Consider the following 18,822-nt stretch of genomic DNA (forward strand, 5'->3'; position numbering starts at 1 on the left):
ATAAGAACAACTTAAAGATGTCTTGCTGCAGGTCGACTACTTCTAGCCTTGCCATGAGTATTTTTAGGTCTAAGATGGAAGTCTTTTGGCTAAAGAACAATAGAGTGACCTTTGATGAGACTGTTAGGCTCCCTAAAAATGAAAGGCATTATATAATTTAAAACTAGCACCAACTAGAGATTTTAACCTCAAAGGTATAAATTAGACTATGGTTAAAACAGAAAAAAAGACTCAACAGTTAAGACTCAAGTTTCATCTTGAGTGACTAGACAGGTCACAGGTCACTAACTCTGTGATCTGACAAGGAGGTTATCTATGCTTCAGTTTCCTCCTCTGTGAGGCAGATTTATATATGTACGTATGTATGTTTGTTTGTTTGTTTGTTTGTTTGTTTTGGAGATGGAGCCTCCCTCTGTCACCCAGGCTGGAGTGCAGTGGCACGATCTCAGCTCACTGCAACCTCCGTGTGAGGCAGATTTATGATGATACTTTACCACTTTGGAGGTTACTGAAAATAATACAGTATTTGTGGATTATCTCTTGAATTTATAGGTTGAAAATGGAAAAGTATTCGCATATTCTCATAATTAGGATTCCATAAGGCTTATATTTCAGATATAGGAGGGGCGATCCTAAGTGGCCACACTGAAACCAGTAAAATTAATGTATACCAACCTCAGGGAGATGCTCCACTTCCCCTAAACTGCTTATGAATGCTATTAAGATATTAAAACTACTGAAGTTTCACTCATTAAACCAATCCTGAAATCTACCTTAGGGTGACATTTTTCCTAGGGAAGAGACTGCTACCTGTTGGCACAAATACCTGTGTTCTCACAGGCACACAGCTAGATTCCATCTCCCGGCCTCCCTTGCAGATGTGGTCGTGTAACTCAATGGAATTGCGAGTGGAAATGATAGTGTGCTACTTTCACACCACACTTTTAAAAGAAGGAGGCATGTTTCCTTCTTACTCTCTTCTACAGGTGCTTAGCTATATGGTCATGCTCTGCTTAACAACAGGGATACAGTCTGAGAAATGCATTGTTAGGCTATTTTGTCATTATGCGAACACTGTACAGTGCACGTATACACACCTACATGGTATACCCTGCTCCACACCAAGGCTATATGGTATATGGTATAGCCTGTTATTCCTAGGCTACAAATCTGTACAGCATGGTACTATACTGAATACTGTAGGCAACTATAACATAATGCTAAGTATTTGTGTAATTCAACGTATCTAAACACAAAGGTACAGTAAAAATACAGTATTATAATCTTATGGTGCTTAAACTTCATTATCTGGCACATGGCTATAAATAACCACAAGGCCCTAGGACAGCCCTTGTCAAATAGGGTTCCAAGTGAGATGATAAAGCTCCACTGCCCTAAGGCCTCCTCCACTGTATGTACTGAATGTGAAAACAGTCACCCAAACCATTTTCCTTAGGCTTATTCCTTTAGTGAACTCAAAAGTTCATCCTACAGGATGACAGAGCTACATGATTAAAGGAACCTGGGTCCTTGCATAACTACAGAAAAATCCTTACATAATAAATGAAAAATGTGTCATGGTTTTGAGGTCTATTTGTTACAGCAGCTAATATTACCCCAACAAAGTGATCACTCTAAATTGACTCTTCCTTGATGTAAATTTGTTCTTTGTACCCCTCTTTCGGTGATTAAAAAGCAGCACACAAATCAAAATATCCACATTTTTTTTTTAAGATGGAGTTTCGCTCTTGTTGCCCAGGCTGGAGTATAGTGGTGTGATCTTGGCTCACTGCAATCTCCGCCTCCTGAGTTCAAGCAATTCTCCTGGCTCAGCCTCCTGAGTAGCTGGGATTACAGGTGTCTGCCACCATGCCTAGCTAATTTTTTGTATTTTTAGTTAAATGGGGTTTCACCATGTTGTCCAGACTGGTCTCAAACTCCTTACATCAGGTGATCCACCCACCTTGGCCTCCCAAGTGCTGGGATTACAGGTGTGAGCCACCGCACCTAGCCCAAATATCCACTTTTTTTTTTTTGAGACAGAGTCTCACTCTGTTGCCCAGCCTGGAGTGCAACGGCATGATCTCAGCTCACTGCAACCTCCACCTCCTGGGTTCAAGCGATTCTCCTGGCTCAGCCTCCTAAGTAGTTAAGACTACAGGTGCATGCCATCACGCCCAGCTAATTTTTTGTATTTTTAGTACAGATGGGGTTGCACCATGTTAGCCTGGATGGTCTTAATCTCCTGACCTCGTGATCTGCCCCCCTCAGTCTCCCAGAGTGCTGGGATTACAGGCGGGAGCCACTATGCCCAGCCGACATTTGTTTTCTTCTACAAAATACAAATGGGCAATTCTGATTTGATGGTGATTTTATAATCAATCAACACAAAGTTTAACATCTGTACATTTTAATGAAGAAGTAGATTATTTGAAAAGTACAAATTCAATTACAATTTCAAGAAAAAAGATGTATTAGTATACCATAAATAAGCAAAAATTGGACTTTGAAGCCCTAATACTTCAAAAGCATTCATCCTATTCCATACAAACCTAGTATCATTCAGCAACAGTACTACTGATTTAAAAATAGCAAGCGAATATATCTTCAAATGTAGTTCTTTAACTTGCACAACTCACCAAGGTTATTTTCATCCTTAGCACCCTGGGTTCACGAGGGTGTGATCCAAAGTAAACCAGCATAGATTTTTAACAGAAAACCTTTTCCAGGAACTTCATGACCTATATTTTCCTCTCCTATTTTCCTCTCCTATGAAGAAGCTGTCCCCCCTCGCATGATTCTGAACAGTGTGTTGATATTATTGCTTCGAATTGCATCCCGACAAGCAGTAATCACCTGGTTCTTTGGTTTTCCAACTGCATGAGAAGAAACATCAGAAAGTGAAAGATTATTAGACATGAAATTATAAAATTAGAGGCCAGTTTTAAAACAACGTAAAACCAGGAGAGAAAAGAGTTATATGTGAAATATAAATAATTTATCTTACCACTCCCTAAAAAAGATAACTTGGTGAAGGAATTTATTTAAAAAACTGACTTAGAGACCAACTCAAACCTATACACCAAAGTCAGTTTTACAGAAAAGGATCAAAGCTCATATTCACCTGGCAAAGATTATTTCTAAAGAGGTCAAAGCATTGACCTAAAACAGCAGAATTCAGGTATAAATCTCTGGCTATATTTCTGCATCCTTGGGTTTATCCTATTGTTCTTTTTCTAAATTTTTAAGTTAGACACTTAGCATTAATTAAGTCTCTTTTTTGCTAATTGGGCCTTGTATATATATAACCATAAATATGTACTACATATACCTATATAGTATATATACCTACTATATATACCTCAAAGGAAATATATAAACATAAACATATACTTATATATAATTGCAAACATCTTAGACAAACATACATTTATGTTTATATATTTCCTTTGTGGTATATATAGTAGGTTTTTCTTTAGAGGATACAGGAAGATGTAGGAAAAGGAGCTGCAGGTTTTCTTTTCCGTTGAAGTCTACAGACTAAAGCCAAACACCAGGCTGACTGAAACACAAGTGACATCGGTGCCAGCTCTGGAGTGTGAAAGGTATGCTACTTTCAGCCCCAATATGAATTACTGAATGCTTCCACCATCTTCAATGAGTACCACCAAAAACATTAAAGATAAAAGTGCAGCATTACGAAAAGAGACTTACCCCGCAGACGACCTGCTCTTTGAATTGCTTGATTTACTGCTTTGAGGTTTCCCAACAGTTCTGTGTGATTGTTACAGCGAATTTTATAACCATTTAGCAAGTCTCTATTAAGGTCATAGAGTTCCATATAACGACTCTTCATTGTTTTCCTGTGCAAATCAGTAGAAATTTGACATCATTTCATCTTGATGTGGCAAGCTTAAGAAAAACTTGCAAACTTCTTAGACATATAAAGAAAAGAAGACACCATTTTTTAAGCTATATTTTCATTAAAATGGAGTAACTGCTAGTTTGCTTTGAAAACATAGATAAGTTCCATAAAAATATTCTATTCCTTCCAAATAAACAAAAGACAAGTGGTCTTCCTTGGTTACTGGTCAATAGTTGGTTTTGATTTAGGTGGTTAAGAATGCTCAAGCCCGGCCAGGTACGGTGGCTCATGCCTGTAATCCCAGCACTTTGGGAGGCCGAGGCAGGCGGATCACCTGAGGTCAAGAGTTCGAGACCAGCCTGGCCAACATGGTGAAACCCTCCCTGTCTCTATTAAAAAAAAAAAAAGAATGTTCAAGCCCACTGTGTTGGGAGTAGGGACAAGTGAGCAAGGTGACAGCCCACCTTCCAAGTTTCAGATCAATATTCATTAAACTAAAGTGGCCCGGTCTTAAAGTATTTTTAGACAACCCAGCCTTGTATTTTATCAAAGTTTAAAAAACAGAGTCATAAAATTAAAATGAAAATGAGATCTACACTACACAACAATGAAAATGACTAAAGAAAAATAGAGCTGAAGATACCAAATGCTAGCAAAGACTTGGGGCAACTAGAATTCTCATGCATTGTGGACAGAAATGCAAAATGCTGCATCTACTTTGACAAGTGATTTGGCAGTCTCATACAAAGTTAACACACTCTGAATAACCCACCAATCCCATTGTAAGGTAAAACCCAAGAGAAATGAAAACATATATCTGCAAAAAACTTGTAAGCAAGTATTTGTAGCAGCTTTATTCTACTCACCAAAGTCTGGAAACAACCCAATTATTCTCAACTGGTGAATAGATAAATATCATATATCTCCATACAATGGAGTACTACTCAGCAATAAAATAGAAACAAACTACAGATACATGCAACAATAAGGATGAATCTCAAAGACATTATGTAAGTGAATGAAGCCAGACTCAAAAGGATATACAGATATAGTATGATTCTATTTATATGGTATTTTGAAAAAGGTAAAACTATAGGAAAAGAAGTAAGATGAGTGGTTGCCAGAAACTGGAGGTTAGGAGAGGTTCTGATACAAACAGCCACAAGAGTGACAGAAATATTCTTTTTTTTTTGAGACAAAGTTTCACTCTTGTTGCCCAGGCTGTAGTGCACTGGTACGATCTCCGCTCACTGCAACCTCCACCTCCTGGGTTCAAATGATTCTCCTGCCTCAGCCTCCTGAATAGCTGGGATTACAGGTACCTGCCACCACACCTAGGTCATTTTTTGTATTTTTAGTAGAGACGGGGTTTCACCATGTTGGCCAGGTTGGTTTCAAACTTGTGGCTTCAAGTGATCTTCCCACCTTGGCCTCCCAAAGTGCTGGGATTACAAGCATGAGCCCGGCCAGTGACAGAAATATTCTATATCTCAATTGTGGTTGCAGCAACATGATTACATACGTTTCTCAAAATTGATTAAACTGTAAACCTAAAAAGGGTAAATTTTCTGCCTGTATGAAGTTATATATCAATTAATTTGATTTAAAAAATAAAAATAAATATTGACATTTGCAGTCAAATGCCTAAAGCCAGTAACCCTTTTTGACTTAAGAGAGAGACGGAAAAACTAGAGGCCCTAGAGATAGTTGGCCAAAAAGAGCAAATATCTATCTCAATTTACAGATGATACAAGAATACATCTAGAAAAACTATAAGCTAATTAGTAAAGGGCATGTTATCAAATCAACAGATAAAAATCACCACTCATATATACAAACACAAAACCATAATTATAGAATAAGATATAATGTAAAAGATATTTACGCTTATAAATATCTTGTAATTGTCTAAAAATACAGAAAATACCAAAGCATAAACTTAAGAAACATCCAGTATCCATAAGAGGAACCCATTAACGCACTCCAGAAACACACAAAACATGACTTGAACAAATATAAAGACATGCCATGTTCTTAGATAGCAAGAGTGAACATCACTGCAGTGGGGTCAGTTCTGCCTAATACATTTCACATCATCTCAATTATAATACCGATTTTTGTTACAGAGCTATAACATTTCATGATGAAATTCACTGAAAGGAATAAACAAGCACAAGTAGCTACGAAAAACCATGAAAAAGAAAAACAACAGAGCTTGGGGACAGGGGCACCTACCCACACCAGATATTGAAACATACAAAACATCCATAAATGAAAGAATGGCACTATCAGTGGTAATTGCCAGGGCTAAAGGTAAGGAAGAACGGGTAGTTACTGTTTAACGGGTACAGAGTTTCAGGTTTAAGAGATAAAGAATTATGGAGATGCTGGTGGTGGTAACACACTATTTTTTTTTTTTGAGACAGAGTCTCACTCTGTCACCCAGGCTAGAGTGCAGTGGTGTGATCTCGGCTCACTGAAACCTCCGCCTCCCGGGTTCAAGCGATTCTTCTGCCTCAGCCTCCCGAGTAGCTGGGATTACAGGTGTGTACCACCACGCCCAGATAACTTTTGCATTTTTAGTAGAGACAGGGCTTCACCATGTTGGCCAGGCTGGTCTTGAACTCCTGACCTCCCACCTAGGCCTCCCAAAGAGCTGGGATTATAGGTGTGAGCCACCACGCCCGGCATTGTACACATTGTGAATGTATTTAATACCACTGAACTGTACACTAAAAGTAGTGTATAGTAGTTAAGATGGTAAATTTCACATTATGTATATTTTACCATGAGTGGGAAAAAAACCAAACTGTTCCTTCTCTGCTCCCACACCACAACAATCAACACAGAAGACTTCTATGACCAACTGTGGAGGTTTTTCCCACACACCAAGAAAACAATCAATTCTGTAGCAGACACCAGCTGGGTGTCCTCCAATTCTGTTCAGACATTGTTCACCTGGAGACAGTGTCAGATCCCACAGATTGAGGGTTCAGTCCCACAAGACTGCTCCGACTTCAGACAAACGTCACAAGTTCAGGCTGCCAGAACTTCAGACTGACCTACTTCAAGTTAGGGTTCCCACGATCCCCTCTCTGGGTTTGATTAATTTGCTAGATCAGTTCACAGAACTCAGGGAAACTTAATGGCACTTACTAGTTTATTATAAAGGATATTACAAAGGATACAGATGAAGAGATCCAAAGAGCAAAGTATTAGGGAAAGCACTTGGAGCTTCTATGCCTTCACTAGGTGCATCAACCTTCAGGAACCTCCATCTGTTCTGGTGTCCAGAAACTCTCTGAATGCTGTCCCTTTGGGTTTTGATGGAATCTCCATTATTTAGGCATGACTGACTAAACCACTGGCCATAAGTGATCAACTTAATTCTCAGTCTCTCTCCGCTCCCTAGAGGTTGGGAGAGAGGTGGGCAGAAAGTCCCAATCCTCTAATCCTGCCTTGGTTGTTCTGGTGGCTGACCCATATCCTGAAGCTACCTAGGAGCTGCCAGCTGTAAGTCAATCATTAGCATACAAAAAGACATCACTTTGGAGATTCTAAGGATTTTAGGAGTTATTATGTCAGGAAACAGGGTTGAAGATCAAATACATATTTTACGATATCACATATCACAATGAAATTTATATTTTCTTTTTTAGAGATAGGGTCTTGCTATGTTGTCAGGCTGGTCTTGAGCTCCTGGCCTCAAGCCATTCTCCTGCCTCGTCTTCCCAAAGCACTGGGATTATAGGCATAAGCTACTGCACCCAGACAAAAAATTTTTAAATAAAAAAGAATGGCTGAGGCAGGAGGATAGCTTGAGCCCAGGAGTTCAAGACCAGCCTGGGCAATATAGTGGGACCCTGTCTCTACCAAAAATAAAAAAAAAATTAGCTGGGTGTGGTGGTGCATGCCTGTAGTCCCAGCTACTCAGGAAGCTGAGGTAGGAGGATCCCTTGTACCTGGGAGGCCGAGGCTGCAGTGAGCTGTGATGACACCACTGCACTCCAGCCTGGCTGGGCAACAGAGCAAGATTCTGTCTCAAAATAAAATTATTTTTTAAAAAAGAATGCTATTGTCAAATGAAGAGACAAGACAGATCAATGGAATAGTACAGAAAATCCAGAAATAGTTTCAACTGTGTACAGAAATCCGATATATAATAAAGGCAGTATCTGAAATCATTGTGAGCATGATGAACTTTAAAGGAAGTAGTTATTAAAATAATGCAACATGGCCAGGTGTAGTGGTTCATGCCTGTAATCCCAGCACTTTGAGAGGCCAAGGCGGCCAGATCACTTGAGCCCAGGAGTTCAAGATCTGTCTGGGCAACATAGCGAGACCCTGGCTCTACAAAAAAACACAAAAATTAGCTGGGTATGGTGGCACACGCCTGTTGTCCCAGCTACTCCAGGGACAAAAGTGGGAGGATCACCTGAGCCAGGAGATTGAGGCTGCTGTAAGCTGTGATCTTGCCTTTGCACTCCAGCCTGGGTGACACAGTGAGACCCTCCTCTCTCTCTCTCTCTCTCTCTCTCTCTCACACACACACACACACACACACACACACACACAAATAATAATGTGATAGTCATATGGAAAATGATAAAACTGAGTTTATTATATGAACACCAGGATAAACTCCAACTGGAACAGAGACTTAATGTAAAAAAGGAAAATGTACAAGTACTAAAGGAAAACAGATAAATTTACTCTATACCCTGGGGGTAAAGAACTTTTCTAACTGTAACTCAAAATGTAAAAATATTAAGAAAATGTGGCTGGGCGCGGTGGCTCACACCTGTGATCCCATCACTTTGGTAGGCCGAGGTGGGCAGACCACCTGAGGTCAGTAATTTGAGACCAGCCTGGCCAAGAAGGTGAAACCCCATCTCTAAGAATATAAAAATTAGCCAGGCGTGATGACATGCACCTGTAGTCCCAGCTACTCAGGAGACTGAGGCAGGAGAATTGCTTGAACCTGGGAGGTGGAGGTTGCAGTGAGCTGAGATCGTGCCATTGCACTCCAGGTTGGGCAACAGAGCAAGACTCTGTCTCAAAAAATATATAAATAAAAAGCATTAAGAAAATAAGTGATCAATTTTACTACATACAAATTTTTTAAAGCTTTTACAAGGCAAAACCAACATTAAAGCAAAATTTTTTTTTTATCTAAGCAAAGGGAAAATCCAGATGACAAATTCAGAAAAACATATTTGCAACTCATATCACACATAAAAGATTAATATACCCACTATGGTTTGGATGTGGTTCGTCCCCGCCAAAACTGATGTTGAAGTTTAAATGCCAGTGCAGCAGGTTTGGGAGGCAGGCCTAGTAGAGGGTGTTTGGGTCATGGGGGCAGATCCCTCATTAATAGATTAATGCCATCTCTCAGGAATGGGTTCTTGCTCATGCAGGAATGAACTAGTTCTCAAAAGAGCGGGTTGTTATACAGCGAGGCTACCCCTCAGGCTTTGTCTCTCTGCCCATGTCCCCTTCTCCTTTGACCTTTTCTGCCATGTTTTGATGTCGTGCACGGCCCTCGACAGAAGTCAAGTGGACACCAGTGCCATGTTTCTTGAACATCCCAGTTGGGTGGCTGGTACATATGAAATCATTATATTCAACTACTTTTGTATGTGTTTGAAATTTTCAACAATACAATTATTTTTAAAAACCATTTACTTCTGAGCAAAACCATTATCATTATTTGCCAACAATTCAGGCCTCTCACGAAAAAACACAAGCAGCACTCTGGGTAAACTCTTGCCCCTAATATATACATATAAATTTCATCTATCACTTGTTAACTATTTTACTGAATTTTTTCAGTATATTTTATTGGCAAGGTAAATTTGGCATCCTAGCAAGCACCAAGGAAGAACTGCACATACTTAACTTTTTTATTGTAAAATGTTACATATTCAGAAAAATTCAAAGAATACTTAATGAAGTCAAACAAAACATCAAGACAGAAGTTTCCCAATGTATTTTTTCTGCACATAGTCCCTTCTTCTCTAGGAGAAAATACTATCTTATATGATAATCTCTTCCCTGAATTTATTTATATTTGTACTTATTGCATGTTTCCCAAACTATATAGTTTACTCTTTTCTCTAACTATATACACATGGATGCATTTTATACATAGTCTTTTAAGTCTGTCTTCTTTCAGTGTCCATTATGCTTATCAGATTTTTTCTTGCTCTTACATGTCATGGAGATTCATGCATTCTCACTGCTGTGTAGTATTCCACTGTATGAATATATCACAATTCATCCACTATCACTACACTGTTAATGCTAATTTGGATTGTTTCCACTTTGAGATTTTTATAAACAATGCCTTTACAAACATTCTTTTATAAATATCCTAGTTTATATGCATACATATAACTAAGCTATAACTTTCTTTAAGCTACAAACCAGGAATAGAATTGCTGGGTCATAGAGGACAGCATTTTCAACTTTACTGATAATGCCAACTTATTTTCCAAAGTCACTGTAACAAATTACACTTCTACTGGTAACATCTGAGTTGCTATTCCATACTGCTCACATTTTTAACCTTGCACCTGTACTAACCATGGTAAATACTCACATGTCCCTCATCAGACGAGCATCCTCAGCTCTGACCAGCAAACTTCGGATCAGATTAGAATGATCAGCCATGTCAGCACTGAGCTTCTGATGCACTGAATGATGTTCATCCACCTGGAGACCATGGACACTCAGGAATTAAAAAGGCCTCACAAACTTACTGAAACCAGACAGATGAAAAGACACTATTTACCAGATACAGAGACCCCCTTCTTTCCCCTGTTCACTTATGCCAATTAAGCTACCTCCTGTTATTTCACCTCTTTCTCAACAAGTTAATTCATCTGTGCTGCCTCCAATTTCAACAGGACACTCCATGTGAATCCTCCACATGCTTTAGCACCAGGAGCCCCACAACACACACAGTAATATTTTAGGGATTTGCAGTGGGAATATTGTATACTTTGGGGCCAATCAAAATCCTCTTTATTTTGCTCTTTTATTTTGAATTTGGGTTTTGGGAAAGACCTAAACTGAAGACCAAAGCAGATACTACAAATAAGATGAAGAGCTAACAAAGGAAAATATTCATTTATAAATGTATCACCTTAAACCAAACAAAGCAAGCATGGTTCTCAAGAGTTAAACACTTCCTTTTATAAAAGAAATCCTTTAACTAGTAAACTTTCCAATACTAGTTCAATTTTTATTTCAAGAATTGCAAAAATTATTGAGAACATCACTATAAGTTCATTAGCAGTATCATTAATCTCCTCAAACATTATTAGACTACCACATTCTCACAAATGCATCTACCACGTGCCCTCACCTTAACTAGCACCTTTCTTAATTCCTCAAAGTAGACAGGAAAATCCGCTTCTACTTGAAGGTCTTCAATAGCAAAAAATGATGCCATCGACTGGATGATATCGCCAGCCAAATCAATATCATCAGTATTTACAGTGATCTACCCAGAGAAAAAATAGACAAGTTTAGCATCCTCAGGTATTAGACAAACTTAGCTGAAATAGTACCTGAATTTCCCTACACTCAACAAAATTACTGAGCATATATTTATATGCAGTGTTGAATAAGGTAAGTTTAGCTCTCAAAGAAATTACAAACCGCATTATTTCCAGCAGCTAGCTAAAAGGCAAATCCTCTAGCCTTAGAAATTAAATGACAAACAATGAAAATATTTCTGTTGACCTCTGTATTCCCAAGCCTTTCCCAATTAGACAAGGAAGAGAGGAAGGGAAGGAGGCAGAAACATCTATTCCAGATTCTACTCCAGTGTCTAAGATGGTAACAGTAACAGACTAAGTTAAAACATGTGAATAAAATAAAACAAAACGTGGTTTTACAACCTTGACACTGATGTCCCCCACCTCACTTTGGACTAAATGGTAAACACCACATAAGAAATCTCCCCTCCCATTCCATGATCTAAGTGGTTGAATAAATAAATGAAAATAAATTTAAAAAGAAAAAATCTATGCCCCATGATATTAAACATTACCTCTCCACTAAGTTTTATTTTTATATACAGATGGCCACCATTCCGTAAAGATGTGAAACACACTTGAAATGGAGCATTCTGAAAGTGAGTGTCTTCTGGTAACAGAAAGTTCTGACTGAGCCATACAACAACCTTAAAAATGAACACAATGAAATGAGCCTCCATTTTTAAGGTACAGACATTCTTTTTTTTTTTTATATGCCCTCTAGATATGAAGGTACAGTCATTCTTCAAAGAAGAGTTCTCCTTCTTTCTAATTTTACTTTGTTGAGGAAAAAAAAATTATACTTCATCCCATACCAAGAAAACACTGAAACACTAGTCACAATCCCTTTTCTCACCTCACTCCTGCTCTTAAGTAACATTCATAATTATGCCTTGCCCTACAGCAGATGTGATTTTATATCATCCTCTACTTAGACATAGTCTTATATGCAATGTACAAAGATTCAGGTATGTTGCTGATTCTGTTACACAACAGCTCTTCTGTGGGTATAACTTGGATAATATAGTGTGCTTAAAACTATTCCATTCTATTCTTTAAGAAATGTAAAATGAAGTATACAATGTGCACACACCACAGATACATCCATGCAATAAGGAAAATATAAGTTTTAATGTTAATAGCAGTAACACCGTGCAGTGGCTTGCAACATGGGTTCCACATGAGAACCACCCATGAGGCCTTCTGGAAGGGCCCACATATAGAGTTTGTGGTTCCACAGGCCAGGCAGGGGCCTGAGAATCTACATGATTAAAAAGTCTCACCAAGAATTCCAAAGCTTAGCCAAGATTAAAGTCCGCTAGTATTAGTACTTTCAAATTTACAAGGTGCTATTATCATGCCAATCATGTAATCCTCGGGGACTCCCCCAGTAAAGTGGGTAAGATTATCCTCACCTACAGATAAGAAAACTGAGGTTCACACTGGTGAGGGGAATTCCCCAAGATCACTAAGAATTTAATGAGTTAAGGTAGCACTTAAAGCCAAAAACGTTCTTAGCTCCAAGTCCCACTCCTTTTCATCTTGCTGCAGGTTCGTCTTGAAATACTCTCTTGAAACCATAACGGGAAGAGAAGAATTAAACACTGGTAATAATTCACCGATAACCAAGGATTGCTCAGATGCTTTTTCAAAGTGAGAGAAGACATTTTAGGAATATTTTTATTACAGGTTGTAAGTCACCCCCAAGTTAGAGAATTCTTTCATATCATATTTACTGCTACCAATATAACACATTCATGTCATTTCCCCTTTCTATGAAATAACATCTAAAGGATTCTACCGTGCAAAAGCATTGAAAGAGAAAAGTGAGATACTCACCCTCTGTGCCCGTTCTGCAATGGTAAAGTTAACATAACTGATTGGCTCACTGGCAGAGTCCAGGCTGGTCAGTGCATACATGGAGAATCGAGGGAGCTGTCTTGTCAATTCAAATACATGAAACTGGGTGCTATGGCCAATAGATGAAATACAAGAGAATTGTTTTGTATAAAATGTTGCTTCAAAGTGCAAGGCCCAGAATATAAAGCCACTACTGGGCTACCAATTGATATTTAAGGATTTCACTTAAGAAGAAACCCCAAAACACATGAGGGTTAAAGTAGTACAGCAATATATTAGATTTAAGATTTAGAGATAGCATGAGTCTACATATATACCTGCATGCACTAAGGATTTAAAACACCATAAAGGGGATGTTAAAAGTTTCTTATCTTCCACAAGTATAGCAGTTCTTCTTCACTAGCTGAGGTTATGTATGAATGTAATATAAAGGTACATACTGACTCTTATACTTTTAGTGGCCAAAACTACAAGTTGACAAATTATCAATTAAACATTTTGTGATTATGAGATCACCTGATTAAAAACAGAAAATAACCATCTTAGCCAGGTGTGGTGGCTGACACCTATAATCCCAGCACTATGTGAAGCCAAGGAGGGCGAATGACCTGAGGTCAGGAGTTCAAGACCAGCCTGGCCAACACAGTGAAACCCTGTCTCTACTAAAAATACAAAAATTAGCTGGGTGTGGTGGCTGGCACCTGTGGTCCCAGTACCCAGGAGGCTGAGGCAGGAGAACTGCTTGAACCTGGGAGGCGGAGGTGGCAGTGAACTGAGATTGCTCCACTGCACTCTAGCATGGGCGACAGAGCAAGACTCTGTCTCAGTTAAAAAAAAAAAAAACCATCTTAAATTTACGTATCAGTTTTTTCTTTTTCTTTTTACAGGTTTCAAATTGAGGAAATGAAAGATCATGGGAAACTTTGACTGGGTAGATAGAACCATTAAACAGTTTCTCAGGATCCCCATAATCCACTGGGCAAATGGAAAATGTATTCATCTTGCCCTCCTCTAAGAGCTGTTTTTAAATGAACTGTGACTTGCAAAGGGTCACCTGCTTCTGTAACCCACAAATGCTTTCAAGTGCAGATCCACAGGGACATCTTTGGGAGGTGCAATAGGGATGCGGATGGAACTGGAGAGGTTGTGAATGCTGGGATGTACCACGTGGCTTTCACCTGCAAAAATTCCCTCTGCAAAAATCAACACTGCTCGGATGATGGTGTCTGCAGGGAAGAGGAAAAACAGTTAAAGAACAACTCCAAGATGGCACAGGTGCCTCTAAACACCAGCTGTAAATACTGTCTTACCATTAGAAGTAGAAATGCATACTTCTGTATGAGCAGTTTGGGTCTCATTCCCCAAACTGACTGAGAGCATGGTGTGGAGCCTGGTATTAGCTGGAATTATGCCCCGATGCCCATCAGCCTCATTCAGTGGACTGCCCAATTCAGCCTGCAAAACACCCCACCCATTTCCAGCTCAATCACCAAAACACTGAACCAATATCAATTTTAAATAATATCACTACTCAGCTTCAAAATACATAGTCTACAGCACCTTATTAATATAGTAATCTGATTCTTTAGAATTCAGAGAATTCACCTTATTCGCACTCCCTTGCTCTGTCTGGCCCTGTGGGAAAATACCCTTGCCTCTTTCTATAGGTATGGTCCACTATATCTCATCATGACTTTTACGTTTTTTAAGTATTATTCTTTTAAAGAAAGAAAAGAAATTCCCATAGTACACCAAACTCAAATACAGTAACACATGACAGGACAAATTAAAGTAACATTTCAGCCAGTTTGCTGTACATACACACAGTGTTTTTATAGTCGCCAACTTTTAAATGATTTGTTTTTGAAAAAGATAAAAGACATTCTATACATATTGTTCTTGCCTTTTGTCACTTAATAAGACCACAGATATCCTTCCATATCAGTCCAAGTATTCATTCTTTGAACTGCTTAAGATTCCCCAGCACATACTCTCTACTGCTGACGAACACTTAAGTTGTTTCCAGCTGTTTTCACTGCTATAAATAAATAATGCTGCAGGAAATATCCTCGAACAATCAGGAAAACATTTCTGCAATTTAACCACCTGGAAGTGAAATTTCAAGATCAAAGGATATATGCCCTCTCAATTCTGACACTGGCAAAAAGGCCACACCCTGGCAATGACACTCCCATTCTTCTACATTTGCCAATCCTCCCTGACCTGAGGTCAGGAGTTCAAGACCAGCCTGGCCAACACAGTGAAACCCTGTCTCTACTAAAAATACAAAAATTAGCTGGGTGTGGTGGCTGGCACCTGTGGTCCCAGTACCCAGGAGGCTGAGGCAGGAGAACTGCTTGAACCTGGGAGGTTCAACGTTTCAGCCTCCATTACCCTGTCACATTAGGACCTACCTTGGTGTTTTCCTCATAGTTACGGAGTTCCAGCAACAGATTCTGCTTCTTCTGACTCAGCTCTCGGATTAGGTCCTGCTCTACACTGGTGTCCATGAGGTTCCCCCTCATTTCAGCCATGCCAGGCAGGTAGCCCCGGACTGAACAGAAGGAAAAGACCCCAAGTATAACCAGGCATACATTTAGGTCATCAATTAACTGCTCTTAAAAACAAAAACCTAAGTTCTCCCCAACTTTGGTGAATTTATTAGAACTAGGGGATCTCAATACAAATACTTCTAGTGAAACTTCCTGGTATTTTGACCCAATCAAATGGAAAGTGTGACTTTTCAAGGATTTTCATCATCCCAATTTACTTTCCCCATCCACTGAGCAGCAGATTAACTGTATGTGGCCATCCATCCGGTAATCTCCTTCTACCACACCAGCAATTGCAGAAGAAAAATTGTCCTTAAAGATGACCTCCCCAGTTCGGTCACTTCGAGCATCAACCTAAAAATAAAACAAGAATTTAAAAAGTTGCTTACGCTATATGTTTAAAAACCACAAAATTTAAAAATAAAAATCAGCTTTAAAGGTCATTCAGTCTAGCAGTTTTCAAGAGTGTTCTATAAAGCCCTACGACTTCTCAGGAGATACCTATAACTGCTGGGGCCAAGACGGACCCAAAGGAGCCTCAACCAGCTGTGCTTTCTTCCTTTTAAATAAAAGCTGTTTTTCATACTGGCCGTCACACAATGCTTCACTTGAAGAAACAGGTCTGCTAAAAGCCAGTTCATACAGTACACATAGCACAGTGCAAAGGGCCTGGGCTTAATAGCCAAACTGCTCAGGTTCAGACTCTAGCTCTGACAAATACTATCCACGGCATCTTAGTGTCTTAATCACTCTGTGCTTGGTCTTTTAATCTGAGGAACAATAACCAGAACATGGAGAAAGTAACAGTAATACACTTCATAGGGTTATAATGAAATTAACATATATAAACAGGGCCTGACACACAGAAGTACATAATAAATGTTAGCTCTGTATAAAAGTTGTATCTTTGTTACATATAAATGTATAAAGTATGTTTAATCTGAAGTTCGAAAACTGTGGAGTTAGCCCAGTCTTCCACCACATGACCTTTTACAACAACCCTGTTAAGAGTCCCTCTTCCACATAAAAACTATTCAGATATCTTAGAGAGCTTTCCTATCCTCTAAGTCTCCCATTTGCAAGAGATAGAACAAATAAATAAATGACTGATCAGAAACAAATGCATCTCAAAAGCAATAATAAATGACCATCACTTAAAATATGATTATGAGGCCAGGCGTGGTGGCTCATGCCTGTAATCTCAGCACTTTAGGAGGCAGAGGTGGGCAGATCATGAGGTCAGAAGATTGAGACCATCCTGGCTAATACAGTGAAACCCCATCTCTACTAAATATGCAAAAAATTAGCTAGGCATGGTGGCATGTGCCTGTAGTCCCAGCTACTCAGGAGGCTGAGGCAGGAAAATTGCTTGAACCTGGGAGGCAGAGGTTTCAGTGAGGCAAGATCACACTGCACTCCAGCCTGGGTGACAGAATGAGATTCTGTCTCAAAAAAAAAAAAAAAAGAAGATTATGTTCCAGGCAAGGACACAGGTATTATCAACAAAAGGCTAGCTACAGAAAATCTGGCAGAGCAATCATTTCAATGACCAACGCTACTCACTATTTTTGTCTTTTCATAAACAATCTTCTGGGGAAAATTTTGCAACCAAAACATAAAGTAGTTTAGGTCACAGCCTATCTCTTGTCTACAGTATATCACTGTCAAGTATCCAAGCTATTAATAACATCATAGAAGCCTGACAATTAGGAATGCTAAAGCCTATGAAAGAACGAATGACCTGTATTTTTTTTACCAAAGCACATTACTATAACTCTGTAACTCAGACTGACTTGAACTTGCATCGTTTTAGTTAAAGCCTAGCTACCTAATGGCTTCTAGCACTGCATTTCCACAATATTTAGCAAATGGAAGGTTCATTTGCTAACTAAGAAGAACTACAAATTAATCTTTCTGTGGATATTCTGATCTTTTGCTTAATCCAACACGGAGGTTTTACCCTGAAAGAAAAGGATGGCCCTCCAACTCATCAAATGACATACAAAAGATGAAGTTAATTGGCTAGCAGCATTTATTTAGTACTTTCACACCCATATTCACCAGTTGGATCTGTATGCTTCCCTTTTGTATATTTCTGTTAAATGTAGACAATCGGTTTTTCCACTTATATAATTTTCTTATCTTTTTCATGCTCAAGAACAGATTATATAATAGAAATTCCTTAAAATTTCAAAAACATTTAACTAAAAAAAATCTAGGTCAAGAGTTATATTTCAAGGTAACCTGACAAGTTTTCAAATCTAGTAGTTTTCTAATTCTTAAATCAGTCATAATAATTTATATTCCCTCAATATATGGTCCACTGCTATGGTCTGAATGTGCCCTAACAAAATTCGTATGTTGAATCCTAACAGCCAAGGTAATGGTATTGGGAAGTGAGAGGTGAATAGCTAATAAGGGCAGAACCCCCATGAACAGGATTAGTGTCCTGTAAAAGAAAGCCCAGAGACATCCCTTGCCCCTTCCATCATGTAAGGCTTCTGTCTATGAGAAAGTGATCCCTCACCAGACACTGAATCTGCCAACACCTTGATAGGGGACTTCCCAGCCTCTGGAACTATAAGAAATAAATTTCTGTTGTTTATAAGCCACCCATGCTATGGTATTCTGTTACGGCAGCTCAAACCAACTAAGATATCTATTTCACAGACTTTCATATTTCTTAATAAGCAACTATACAGTCTTCTAATTTTTAGTACCCATAGTAATGACAAATCTAAGTGGAAAAGCAGAAACTGACATAACAACTCTTTACAATCTGTTCTTCACATAACACCAAAGGAATGCTTATAAAGTGCTAGAGAAAAGTAAAGATATATCAAAGAAGAAAAGATAAGAATTTGCTCATCCCCTTCAGGCAATCCAACACTGACAGACAAGAAAGCGAGGGCATTTTGTATCCATGGAGATCTGGCAGCTACCTAGGCAGTTTCTAAGAAGACAATCCTGACTTGCCAAAAGACTGTAAAAAATTCTG

At 38.9% G+C, this 18,822-nt stretch overlaps 1 protein-coding gene and 1 long non-coding RNA gene across 3 annotated transcripts in view; one reads left to right on the forward strand and one right to left on the reverse strand.

The window, feature by feature from the left end:
- Positions 1-2,393: 2,393 nt before the first annotated feature.
- Positions 2,394-18,822, reverse strand: part of BBS2 (Bardet-Biedl syndrome 2) — a 33,041-nt gene continuing 16,612 nt past the window's right edge. Inside the window, exons 8-17 of the mRNA XM_012447919.2 lie at positions 16,043-16,178; positions 15,687-15,826; positions 14,583-14,727; positions 14,327-14,498; positions 13,252-13,381; positions 11,928-12,059; positions 11,238-11,375; positions 10,470-10,582; positions 3,715-3,863; positions 2,394-2,876 (exon numbers count right to left, since the gene is read on the reverse strand). Of these exons, the coding sequence (XP_012303342.2) occupies positions 2,770-2,876; positions 3,715-3,863; positions 10,470-10,582; positions 11,238-11,375; positions 11,928-12,059; positions 13,252-13,381; positions 14,327-14,498; positions 14,583-14,727; positions 15,687-15,826; positions 16,043-16,178 (1,362 nt within the window). The 3' untranslated portion in view covers positions 2,394-2,769. The remainder of the gene's footprint in view (positions 2,877-3,714; positions 3,864-10,469; positions 10,583-11,237; positions 11,376-11,927; positions 12,060-13,251; positions 13,382-14,326; positions 14,499-14,582; positions 14,728-15,686; positions 15,827-16,042; positions 16,179-18,822) is intronic.
- On the forward strand, positions 11,682-16,484 carry LOC135277247 (uncharacterized). 2 transcript variants are annotated; one of them, XR_010344841.1, is made up of 3 exons: positions 11,682-12,099; positions 12,964-13,019; positions 14,160-16,484. It is a non-coding gene; the product is annotated as an uncharacterized LOC135277247 (long non-coding RNA). The 2 variants fall into 2 exon arrangements; XR_010344840.1 differs by lacking the exon at positions 14,160-16,484 and having other exon boundaries at positions 12,964-13,950.

Source organism: Aotus nancymaae, unplaced genomic scaffold (genome assembly GCF_030222135.1).
Source record: "Aotus nancymaae isolate 86718 unplaced genomic scaffold, 86718_ANA_hifiasm-v0.15.2.pri h1tg000030l, whole genome shotgun sequence".
Lineage (NCBI taxonomy): Eukaryota > Metazoa > Chordata > Mammalia > Primates > Aotidae > Aotus > Aotus nancymaae.